The sequence below is a fragment of the Balaenoptera ricei genome, chromosome 3 (assembly GCF_028023285.1).
Source record: "Balaenoptera ricei isolate mBalRic1 chromosome 3, mBalRic1.hap2, whole genome shotgun sequence".
NCBI classification, from domain to species: domain Eukaryota; kingdom Metazoa; phylum Chordata; class Mammalia; order Artiodactyla; family Balaenopteridae; genus Balaenoptera; species Balaenoptera ricei.
The window spans coordinates 101,658,462-101,671,363 of record NC_082641.1 but is presented as its reverse complement, the minus strand read 5'-3'; the positions used below and the strand labels follow the sequence as shown (position 1 = coordinate 101,671,363).

At 38.4% G+C, this 12,902-nt stretch overlaps 1 protein-coding gene across 6 annotated transcripts in view; it reads right to left on the bottom strand.

The window, feature by feature from the left end:
• Window positions 1-12,902, bottom strand: part of SNCAIP (synuclein alpha interacting protein) — a 217,159-nt gene that overhangs the window by 26,193 nt on the left and 178,064 nt on the right. For all 6 annotated transcript variants that reach the window (XM_059916941.1, XM_059916939.1, XM_059916938.1 and 3 more), the window contains exons 5-6: window positions 11,741-11,920; window positions 5,800-5,913 (exon numbers count right to left, since the gene is read on the bottom strand). In XM_059916941.1, the coding sequence (XP_059772924.1) occupies window positions 5,800-5,913; window positions 11,741-11,920 (294 nt within the window). The remainder of the gene's footprint in view (window positions 1-5,799; window positions 5,914-11,740; window positions 11,921-12,902) is intronic.

Sequence of the window (12,902 nt, the reverse complement as noted above, 5' to 3'; positions counted from 1 at the left end):
TGACCTGGCTTGCTCCATGATATTAAATGTTAAAAATGCGGAGTGGGAGAGATTTTAGGGAATTATCCAATTCAATTATTTTACAAATCAGAAAGCTGAAGAAGACAACTGGATATTCTCTGACACTCTAGCAGCTTCTCTCTTTAGCTAGTAAAGTTCAGAGGAGTTCAAGATACTCAGAAACGTTTTATATGTACCTTCTTGTCAGGCATACTTTCACGTTTTTCAGACTCGATTAAATATTATAGTGGATATGTCTATTCCACATGCACAGAAAATGCCCTTTATTATAATTCAGTGTTTTGAATAACTGAATATAACTGAATAACTTTTAGTAATGGAGTTATAGGAAATAGAATACTATTCATAAGACTAGGAATTTTCCCTCTGTAGAAATCTGGGAAGAATCTAGAGACCTGGACTTTGCAGGGGCTTGATGACCTGGGAGAACAGGACAAGGTCTGTGTGAGGCAGGAGTTGCCTTGGCTCCTGACTCTCCCAGTCAGGTGCAGTCCATACTGTTACGATAACCTGCCTGCTTTTCTTACGATGGCATGGATAATTCTTTCCTATAATTAAGGCTCTCACCCAATTCAACATGCAAGACTTACATAAAGGAAGAATGCTTATCCTATTGTTCAGAACAAGGCACGTCTTTGCCCAGCCCCTCCAATTCAGTTTTGTGTTCTGCAGTGGACAATTTACTTTAATAAGAAGCTATGCAATTGGCCTGTTCACTGAGAAATCGATGGAAATGACAATCTCCCCTACGCTACGGTGCAGAGAAGCCCTGCTCAAAGGGATGGGCTGGCTGTCCACTTAGGATTTAGGATTTCTGAGAGGGACATGGAGATGGCTAGAATCCCTTGGTTTGGGTAAAAGCATGTTTAGCATCCAGTCTCTAAGAAATGCTTTCTGCTCTGATTCTGGAGAACTTTCCAGCAGAGATCCACAGTCCTACAATTTAAACAGTGACTTATTTGACAAATATCTAGTAAGGAGAACAGAACAAATATAGCTATTTTCTCCAATTAAGAAGGCCCTTGTAAATGCATACGTGTTATAGATATATATGCAATGATGACCACCTCTTCTTTTATCTTTTAGACATTCCGCGGGTTCTCTCCTCTGCCCCCCACCAGTGTGTGTGTGTGTGTGTGTGTGTGTGTGTGTGTGTGTGTGTCAGGAAGAAGATGTTAAAGGAAGAATGTAACTTCAGATCTTCATTTTCCCATAGGTATTGCTTTCAGAGACCATCCAATGCAGTCCCATGGATGGGGTGGCTCTTCTGTATTATTTCTGTTTTACAGAATGCCTCTCCAACTGACATTCCAGCCAATCACCCACACACCCACCTACTCATTCAACTTACATCTAACGACTTGAAACTTACTTCATGTACTAGTTTCCTCTTCTCGAGATTTTCTGCTCTTTTGGTAACCTGTTTTAATGTTGTATTTTGCATGTTCTTAAAGGCAATGCAATTTATTTAAAGTGGCAATTAATGCATGTAATTTATGAGATTTGCTGGACAGTCTAATTAAAAATGTAATTGAAAAGTATGCCACAGGTTTATTACTGATATCAATAAAATGTCTACACTTTTGTTACAACCATAAGTTCTAAAGGAAGCAGCTTTGTCTGTGATCATAGGTTATCAAATCTAACGTGCCATCAATTATAAGATTCACTCCAGTTTTTGACATGTTCAAATGTAAAAAGATGGCCAGCAATAATCTCATATTGTCATTTACTGTAAGATAAATGTAGAATCTAGAGATAGTAAAATGTAAAAAAAAAATACATCTAAGAATTGATTAAACAGGTTAAGGCCTAAATAATTCATTGCCAAATTTCTCTGACACTTCACTCATAGTGAAATAAATATATTAAATAATATTTATAGAAACAAAAATAATAAAGTGGAAGGTATCCAATAACCATAAGAGCCAACATTTACCTAGTGTCTAATATGTGCTGGCAGCGGGCAGTGCTTCATGTGGCTTTTCTCATTTGGACCTCAGAGCAACCCTGTAAAGAAGGTTCTATTATCTCCATTTTAAAGATGAGGAAACTGAGGTCCAGGGAGATCTTTTCCTTTTTTTAAAAAAGTAAACGTATGCAAGGCTACTGAGCTAGTAAGGGTAGGACAAGGATTTAAACTCAGACTCAGGAGCTAATGTTCTCTGTCTTCTGACTATGAATATCCACCATGGCTCGTTGCCCCATGACCCCTGACTCCATAAAGGAAACACTCCCTTTCCAACCCTTGGGTCACAGAAATCACATTAACTGTCATTCTGTGGGTTGTGGAGCTCTGTGTTGGTTAAGCTTTTTCAAAGGTCCTTGGAGAGCAGATGAATGCTTGTGCCATTCAAAGATTTTTCAGTTTGCTTTCATCTGCTATCGTAACCTTTTCAGTGTTGTTTACTTATTTCTACACCATGACAATGAAACAATAAAGTCAACAGAATATTTCCCCTTTTTAAAGTAAACCGTGGAAAAACAATAACACAGCTTGTGGAAGGAACCCCCTCACCAGCATGCCTATCACTGTTCATGACCATTCGTAGGAACTGCTGAGCTTTTTCTTTCTTGAAAAAGTGTCTTTTTTTTTTTTTGATCCGTATCAGGGCAAACATTTAAAATGGAGAATGAACATAGTGTAGGCAAATGTGCTCTTTCTTGGTAAATGCATAATGCTATGATTCCTGTTGTTTCTGTAGCAAAACTCCTTGATCAAAAGTCACATGAAAGATTCAGAAACAAAATGATAAGTTTGATGTTGAAAGTATCAGAGAGCCCACTGAACCAGTGACCAATGCAAAACAGGCCGGAGCCCCCAAGAACCTGAGGGCAAGAGCTTTGCTGGGATCCTGGACGAGACCATCTGAACCATCATGTTCGAATAAAACTGCCCAAGTTACACAGGCGGTGACTTTGACTTGAGACAATTCTGTCTCAATTGTTTCGCCAGCAAGCATCTCTCTCAAGGGACAGCAAAGCAGGCCCATCCGAGGACACCCCTGCTCGTTCCCTGAGCGTCCCTCACGCTTTCACCTTCATGCTCCCTGTGGCTGGTTCTGCTAGGTACAATCAGGGAATGAAATAACTGCACCCTCCGAGACCTGGTGTGTCAAGAGGAGGAAAATCAATTCCTATCACCCAAAGATCTATCACTCCAGGAGACCACTAAAAACTGCTGGCTACCCTGTGGTTCTGGAGCCCTTAAAGGTAATTTTAACCAGAAAAAGGACACAAATTGCGAGTCAAATGGAGCTCATTCTTTAAGAATCTATAGGAGGGGCAGAGGGCAACTAAAATAAACCAAGAGAGGAATTTTCTTCTGTACTATCCTTTCCAAAGGTATTTACTGAAGAAACAAAACCAGAACACACTCAAGTGCCTGCTTGCTGTAGAAAAACCTGCATGTGCTGAATCCATCAGAAAACTGTTCAATAACAGTCTTCCTTGTGAAAATATTAGCCTTGTAATGGTTCCAAGTTCAGCATCTCCACAGGTTATCTGTTACATAAGTGGTCGCAGCGGATGTAGGATGGCTGGGCAGAATTTGCAGTCCTAATGGGCTTCTACATTTTCTACGTAGTTAGGAATGCTCTCCTGAAGGCACTGCTGGAGTGCCTTGCTCAAAGCTGTACTTGAGGTCATTAAAAATGCTTATCAGCTTGAAATAACAATCTGAAGACTGATACTAGCATGAAGCAAATGTTTGACGTGGCTCTTCACATAGGTCACCAATTGCCATATTTTCCTCTAGGCCAGCCAAGCAAACTACACTATCACCCAAACAGTCCCAGAAATGGCAGTTTCTTTTGTTCTGTCCCAATAGCTTCAAAATTATGAGAAGCCTGCTGTGAGAGCTGAAGAGAGAAACTGGCACATATAAGCAACATTGCTCAGGACAAAGAAGGCCGGATGCCCAATTATTGACTAAAGTGTCAGAACAGCAATGCAATCCTTTCCTCCTTTACTTTGGCAAGCTCTTCCAAAAGTGCAGTCAGCCTTTTCACTGATATCTGAAATTCCTCTTTAGGCTTTAAATGAGCAAATGAAATCAGGGGTATGAAACAATTACTCAGACAATTTCAGAATAAATAAAATTTTGTTTTATACTGAGAATGATTTATGAAGACTATTGTCTTAATGATTCCTTTGGTCATTTGAAAATACTATTCTCCCCTTTGCCAGTCTAAGCAAAAAAAGAGCATCTTAACAAATCTTATAATTCTTACGTTTGTTTGTAGAGCACCATGACTGGGGCTCATAAGTGCAATACACAAAGAAAATGGAGTAATTATTTCAAAGACAGTGGCTTTTACAAATTTTAAATGTTCTTCCTGCTCCTTTCTTCATTCCATAAATTTCGTACGAGCTCTGTTAAGATACTCCAAATATCACAACGTATTGTTAGATAAAATTGTAAAAGAAGACTTCTGCAGCTGTATCAGTGCCACTGTAAACAAGCTATACAAATTATCTACACAAATGGAGGAAAAACAGAATCTGGTCCCAAAGCCAAAGGACCTGAGTTGAGATCCAGCGTTTGCTCTTACTAGCCATTAGACCACATGCAAGCCACTTAAGGTTTCTTTTTTCAGTCTCCTCATCTATAGAATGGGGATAAAAACAACAGAATCTAATAAGGTTGTTTTAAGGCATAAGCCAGATAATGTACACAAAATCCAATGGCATGGTGCTTGGTACATATAGGAAACATTACATATATATTAATTGAAGTTACCATGGCACAAAATAAACTATCACCTAACATGACTCCCCCTGAAGAAAGGCTGTGGTAATATTCTAGGAGTCTATTTTTAAAATTTGAGATTGTCAAGCTTGAAAAAGCATAATCTCTTGTTGACAATACCGCAATTTACTGCCACTGGGAAAGTTTATGAAGCCAAAGGGATAAGGTTATATGCATGAGAAGCAATTTTCTTTGCCACAAACAAATGTGATTAAATCTATTTTAATACAGTGCTGACTTTATTTATAATTTTTTAAGACTGAGATTGGCATTTTGTGGTTCCAATTTTTTTAAAAAAGATAATTTATACTCACCCTTCTCAAAGGGAGTTAATGATGATTTTTTACTGCATACACTGGATTGTGATCTGTGCACATCAATGACTCACACTGGGATTTCCTAACGCAGAAACTGGTTGTAACTGAGACTCATTTAGTTAGTGTGATTGTTTATCTTTAATGGACGGAGACTTCCTCGATTAATGTCATACTAAAGATTTTCTTCTTAAGTTTGGTTTCAAGTAAATCTATCGTTTTTTCCTTTTGACAAAAGTTAAATTTGTTTATTGTAGGAAATTTGGAAAAAAGTGAAAAATATAAAAAAGAAAATAAAAGCCACTTATAATTCTACCCTGAGTGATAATTACTATAAAAACAAGTTGTGACATAGTTTTTTCTAGTTTTGTTATCTATTTCTCTTTCTCTCTCTCCAAAATTCAAAGTTGGTACCAAATTACAGGAACAGTTTTGTATCATACATTTTAATTCAGTATTATATAATGAATATTTTTCTGTAAAATTCCATCATATGGATGTTGCTTCATTATTTATCCAATATCCTATCTGGAATATTTAGGTTGTTTAAAGCATTTCTTTCATATAAAAAATGCTGCAATGAATATGGCTGCTTATAAATCTTTGAATACATTTTTGATGATTTTTCATGTTTCGATTTTGATGGACTAAAAATTTAAAAAGAGATAGATTACATAGCGTGCAAATAGAAGATAATTAAAAATTTCTTCATACCTGGCCGAAGCAACCTGCGTAATGGATAAGGCTTGGAAAATCCTTAGAACAACTCAATTCAGCAATGGCTTCTGTTTCACTCACCATCCAGCGTACACACTCCAACTGACCATTCTAGATTAAAAAGAAAAGAAAAAGAAATTTAAGGTAATTCAGGTTTGAAAAAATACCTCACAGATGGTAATTTTACCAAAAGAAAAATTACATGAATTCTGGCTTTTATATCTGGCTTAATTCATTTACAATAAATGTATATCACCTATTATATTTCTGATCAGTAATTTTGACTATAAATCAACTGCATAATTTTTACTTAATACATTTTCGTAATTTCATCAGTTATTTTAAAATCAATTTATTGAGGTATAATTTGCGAACTATAAAATATACTCTTTAAAGTACAGTTTCATGAATTTTGACAAATATATTCTCTTGTTAACTACAACTCCAATCAAGATGTAGAACATTTCCACCGCACGCCCACATTTCTAGTACTCCTTTGCTCTCATATCCCTCACCTTTACCCAGGCGACCACTATGATTCCTATCACAGCAGAATAGAGTATGTACTCTTTTGCATCTGGCTTCTTTCACCCAACATAATGCTTCTGAGATTCACCCAAGCTAGTGCTTGGAAATAGCTTATTCCTTTTTATTGCTGAGAAGTATTCCATTGTATAAATATATCACAATTTGTTTATCCATTAACTCTGCTTTTTCTCTTGATAAGTTAGCATGTTAGGAGTCCAAAATAAAGAAAAGGAAAATAATCCCATTACACTGGCTCAAATGCTACTTTCGCTGAAGCCTTCTCTGATTTCATGCCCACAGTAGCCCTGTTCTCCTGTGCTCAGATCCCACACTGTGCAAACCAGGAAGGCAGTCGTGACATATGTAACCTAGCGATTAAGACCCAGACTTTGGAATGGATTTAAACCCTTAATCCACCACTTAGTTACGAGACTTTGAACAACTTACCTCACCTCTCTGATACTCAATTTTCTCATCTATGAAATAGCAGGGGTTAGTAGCAGCTACCTCATGGAGTTACTGTAAAGATCAAATGAGGCGATGCATGTCAGCTTACTAAGCACATAATACGTCACCTTACACTGTATTAGAACGCTCTCTTAGATCCTCACAATAACTCCATAAGACAGATGAGACATTCAACTGCTTTCCTGGTTTGCATGGTGTGGGACCTTAGCACAGGAGAAAAGAACTACTGTGGGCATGAAGTCAGGGAAGCCTATTCTAAAAACAAGACAGGGCGGGTAATCTGCTCATTCTTCATTTACTCCTATTTGGATAATGGAATTTCAAGTAGTCAACTTCCAACTATTCACACGCAGAATAGTTCTCTCTGACTGGGGCATCTAGCACGATCAGGTGTGTGCTGAATAGCTTCCAGGTGCCCCATTCAGATCGATCTCCTCCTGTTTCTGCCCTCCTTCCTGCCCAGGGAGGCTGATCTGTATGGGTTGGCTCCCTTGCCCCCTGCCTTCTGACTGGGTTTGGCTAATGGAAAGCAGTAACAGGAGACCAGGAAAAGAGAGTGAGTGTGAGGTCCCCTTTGTTCTCAACTCCCCCTTTATGGAGGTGCCACTGGTCTGCTGAGTCCTGCCACCAGTCAAAGGTCAAAAGTCAGCAGTTCTACTCAACCCTCTCTAGCTCAAGGTCCTTCCCCTGCCCTTTCAGGCTCTGGGTAACTGTGCTCTGGTTGTTATTAACCCTAATATGCTGCACTTTCCTTCATGGGATCCCTAGACCCTGTCCACCCACCCTCCTTTTGTATATAAATCATTCATTACAGACTTTCCTTAAATTACACAATTTGAGCATGCAGTGTTTCCTAGGAGAATTTAAAAAACCCCACTGACACAACGTGCTTCATTCCCTCTGAATAAAGAAAGGTGTAGGAACCATACTGAGCGTCTATGAGGCAAGACAATTTACATCAATGGGTATTTACACAGAACACAAAAATATGAGGCAATAGTTCTGATTTTAGTAATCTGAGTCTTTTCTCTCTTTCTTTCTCTCTCTCTCTTTTTTGGTCAGTCTAACTAAAGGCTTGCTAATTTTTAAAAATCTTTTTATGAGACCAAATTTGCTTTTGTTGATTTTCTCTATTATTTTTCTATTCTCTATTTCATTTTTTTTTTTTTTTTTTTTTTTTTAACACTGGAACCCCCTCCCCCATGGATCTGGGTTTTTTTTTTGTTTTTTTTGTTTGTTTGTTTGTTTTTATAGCTACTTTATTTATTTATTTATTATTTTATTTTTTTGACTGTGTTGGGTCTTCGGTTCGTGCGAGGGCTTTCTCTAGTTGCGGCAAGTGGGGGCCACTCTTCATCGCGGTGCGGGGACCGCTCTTCATCGCGGTGCGCGGGCCTTTCACTATCGCGGCCCCTCCCGTTGCGGGGCACAGGCTCCAGACGCGCAGGCTCAGCAGTTGTGGCTCACGGGCCTAGTTGCTCTGCGGCATGTGGGATCTTCCCAGACCAGGGCTCGAACCCGTGTCCCCTGCATTGGCAGGCGGATTCTCAACCACTCCGCCACCAGGGAAGCCCTATTTCATTTATTTTTGCTTGAAAAAATGTTAATTTTCTTCCTTCTGCTTGCTTTGAATTTAGTTTGCTTTATTTTTCTAGTTTCTTGAGATAGATTAGGCTAATAATTTGAGACCTTCCTCCTCCTCCTCCTCGTCCTCCTCCTTCTTTTTTAAACATATGCATTTACAACTATAAATTTCCCTCTAAGCATTGCTTTAGCTGCATGCTAAAATGTTGGTATGTTGCATGTTCATTCATCTCTAAATATCTTACAATTTCCGTTGTAATTTCTCTTTTGACACAATTATTATTTTGAGGTGTGTTAATTCTGTATACTAGTGAATATCTTAAATTCCCTTCTGTTATTAATACCTAATTGTATTTCATTATGGTGGAAGGACATACTTTGTATGATTTTAATCCTTTTAAATTTATTGAGATCTGTCTTATGACTTAGCATATGGTCTATCATGGAGACTATTTCATGTGCACTTGAGAAAAATGCACTATTTCATGTGCACTTGCTGCTGGGGAGAACGCTCTGTTAGATGTGTGTTAGGTTTAGTTACTCAAGGAAACATTTAAACAAGTAAAAAGTTGCTAGAGAGGGAAAAGGAAATATTATATCACTACTATGAGTTTGAAAGCAGTATCACTTGCCATTAATAGAAATACCAAGAAAACAAAAAATGTTAGTAAATTCTAGTGGGAGATTTTTGCCTGTTGAAGTCCCTGAGCCTTGGGTCACTCACTGTATGTTAAAAAGGAATATCAGTAGGTTATATGTTTTCTCACCAGACCAGCATTTTGTCTTTGGGCTTACTCAGAAATAAAAAGAGAATCAAGGTTATTTCATTCCAAATCCGTTTAGATTCTAAAGTAATTTCGTGTGCTGGCTCCATTTTAGAAAACAGACTGTTCTCACCTTTTAGAAATCTTTCTTTACAATTATTTTGCTTAACTGTTCCCAAAGCGCACTTAATAATGCCTGTTGAACTCCCACAGTATCTAGTGTTGGGTTCCCAGAAAGCACTCAATAAATGCTGCATGTAGCTGGCAAGAACTTATGATGTTCCATATTTAAGGAGTTTAACAGTGTGGGGAGATGTTCTTAAGCCTTGGTATGACTTCAGAGCCCCTTTTCTAATGTAATCTTTTTATTTGATACCTTGTCTCTGACTCTGCTTCCTGTCAGCCAAGACATATTATCTGAGCAACTTCTGCCCATTCGTACCAAGTTTGTTTTCTTTAATGACAGCAGGGTTCTCAGAACTGTGCTTAAGGAGGTGAAATACCACCAGTTAGTTACTAGTGTTGAAAACAAGGTCCTAAAACAGAAGAATGATGACTTCTTAGCACTCCCTGAGTTTCATCAATGTCCATCACAATACACTAATGGACTGAGGCAGGACATGTGTCAGGACAGACTGCCAAAGAGGGTGGCATACATTATAAAATATTTGTATTTACTGCTTTTGTAAATTCTAGATTAAATAAAGGAATAAAAGAGTACTTCCATTTCTCAGATCATTGTCCAGAAGTAAAGTATGAAAAGCCTGAGACTGCAAAACTATAAGAGCTTTTGAGTCCTGTGGGCTTGATGTATGTTCTTCATTAAAGCAAAGAAAAATTTATTGTTTAAGTTTGCATGCTGATTGTATGATGGGGATCCTATGTTGACTGGAGCAGTTTAAGAATGAATTAACACTTAATATGGATACCACAGAAGGAGTTTACCCAGGGTTGGCTTAATGACCACTAGATTTCTTATGTACCTTCCTACTCTGAAGATCCTTACCCTATCAGAACAAGTACTCGGGCATATAAATTAACAAAAAAATTTCATCCAACTATGTAGTTAGAATATATTCAAAATGCACCATTAGTCAGGAAAACTAATGAGAACTGTATTTTATAAATACTAAAACGGCAAGGCGAATGTCAACAATCACTGGCATTGCAAGAATATTTTAGTCATCACTGACACATGCCCACTGATTACCAAACCCAACTCCTGCCTTCCCACAGGATTCTGACATGGGACTAGATCCTGAATTCGCCATCCTGCACTTGTATTACTGATAATTTACCTGCCTTATCCACCAGGCTATCAGTTCCTTAAGAAAAGGGACTACGTCTCATTTAAATTTGTGTTGCCAGCAGCTTAACACAGTACCTGGTGGACTCGTACACATTGCTGAACTCCACTATGCTTGACTTTGACTTCACATTTCATTTCTCTTTCTTCTTGATGGCTGCCTGCAGTTCAGCTCTTAATCTGACATAGCATCATTTACAACTAAAGGAAAATGATATCCACTGGGGTCATGGATTTCTTATTTGATCAAAAAAGCTAATCACTGAGTAACATTAAATAAAACAGAAAACAACTTTTTAATCTTTGCTGAATGATAAATAAATTGCAGACACAAAAATTCAGATTTGCATAAGAGGTATACTGGGGAAGGAAAATGCTTGTTTTTCAAATATAACACGTTCTTCAGTGAATTCACAAGTAGACTTCTTTAACTAGCAAGTTCCCCTAGTAAATCTCAGTATAATTCCATTTATAAAAATTATGATTATTCAGCTTTTAGAAGACATAACTATTAAGTAAAGTAAAGTACATATGCAGAAGCACAAGATGTATTATATTTCCCTAAACTTCACTTCTGACTTATTAATAAATGTGACTGAATTCCATATTTATTTACCAAAGATCTTAAAAGTAATTTTAGCTTAATAGCTAACCTTCTAGTGATGTGTTATATTTTACAGAGGCACTCACTGCAGTGCTATAAAAGACCATGTTTTCCTGTACCACAGTTTCTAGGTTTTAACTCTATCCCAGTCGGCATTAATTTGTGGAGTTTTTGACAGATAACATACTGTGGTCTGCAAGAGCCAAATGCAAACTCGGCACCGATATTCTAAACAACTCCTGATACTGTAGACGTTTAAACTTCAGATGTAATCCATTAGAAGTCCACTTTACTGTCTGAAATACTCCTGAGTGCTAGCGTCCCTTATAATACACCTTTTCCTCATTTGTCTTGCTCATTACACCCACATTAGGAAAAAATGAAACAGCCTCACACAGATCCAGGGGTGGTTAAGAATAACAAAAATTCTCAGAATGGCAACAGATCATTTTCCTTTCTCTTTATTAGCTGATTTGAAGCTTACCCTAAATTGGAATATAGTCTCAAAATCTCAAAGCAGCTAGTGACTGAAATGATTAACCTTTTAAATACAATAGGTTCATTTGCTGTTGGCTTGGTATATCACTCTTCTCTCCCTCCATTCTAACACTGAAGCTTACTAGGAATCTTCAAAGATAGAAACCCAACTTTCAGCTGTGGAGGGCCCGGCCCCCAACCAGTCACCTTGATGGCCAGGCCCGCTGGAGTCAACTTCTCCACATTTCGCTCGTTGAGGCAATCTTCTCCCATCAAAGACGTGAGGTGCTGCAGACATTCTGCATGTCCCTGCGCTGCGGCAACGTGTAAGAGATTGTTTCCGCTTTCATCATGAATTTTGTCTAGATTGTCGGCAGCTAGGTGTGGCTGAACACAGAGTAAGAGGAGAAAACTTAAGTCAATAAATCACAAGGAGATGCTATGGGGGTTTTGCTCTGGGCACTGGGAAGAAGAGATGAGCTTCCAGAAGCTCTGGTGGCAGCCATGGGGATCTAATAAGTCAGAACTCCTCGCAATTAATTAATTCTAATGATTTTCAGTGACATTTTTGTTATGCTGCGCTTTAGAACATGAATGCTCAAGTGACTTATCTTCCTGGGAGACATGTGACAGACAGGAGTCAGCAAGTCTGTAGCGGTTCCAAGCTGGCTATCTAACAACTGCGATGACACTTAACGGTAACTGGCAGGTTCCCTGTCTGTCTCCTCCACTCCTGCTAAGTTCTGAGGGCCAGGCTGTGTTTTATTCCCTGTTGTAGGTTTGTTAAATGAATGAACTACCTGTCTTAACCATCTGCGTTGCCTTGAACTATGGAGAGCTGGCTTTGACGGCAAGCTACATGATAAGTGCTGCAGCCAGTGTTCCCACGGGTACCCCTAGACACTTTCATCCCTAAACAAACTCCTGGGGCATCTGGAGGCAACCTGGCCTTTGGTTTCCTCACCTCTAGTGAAGTTCAGTCCCCTGAGTATAAACTCGTTGATAAAGACCATTGGGTAAACTGAGAAGTGTTATCACTTGGGAAACATAAAAACACGGGAAAGACAAAAGAAAGGAATGAACCAAGGAGAAATAGAGAGGAAGAGCCAGGAGAAATGGAAAAGACATCTTCAGGAGATGAAAAAAATATTACTTTACTTAGTAAAATCGTTCAATCATATCATCCTATTATAACACTAAGATGTGTGATAACAGACCAAGCGCATTATACTTATCTATGCATGGCTCTACCCTAAGTAGAATCACACTGCCAAGATGTGATGATTTTCTTGAATGAGACTTTAATTAACACCACAATGTCAGCTCAGGCTTACTACTGTTTGATCCAAGTCTGGAAGCCAGGAAAGAA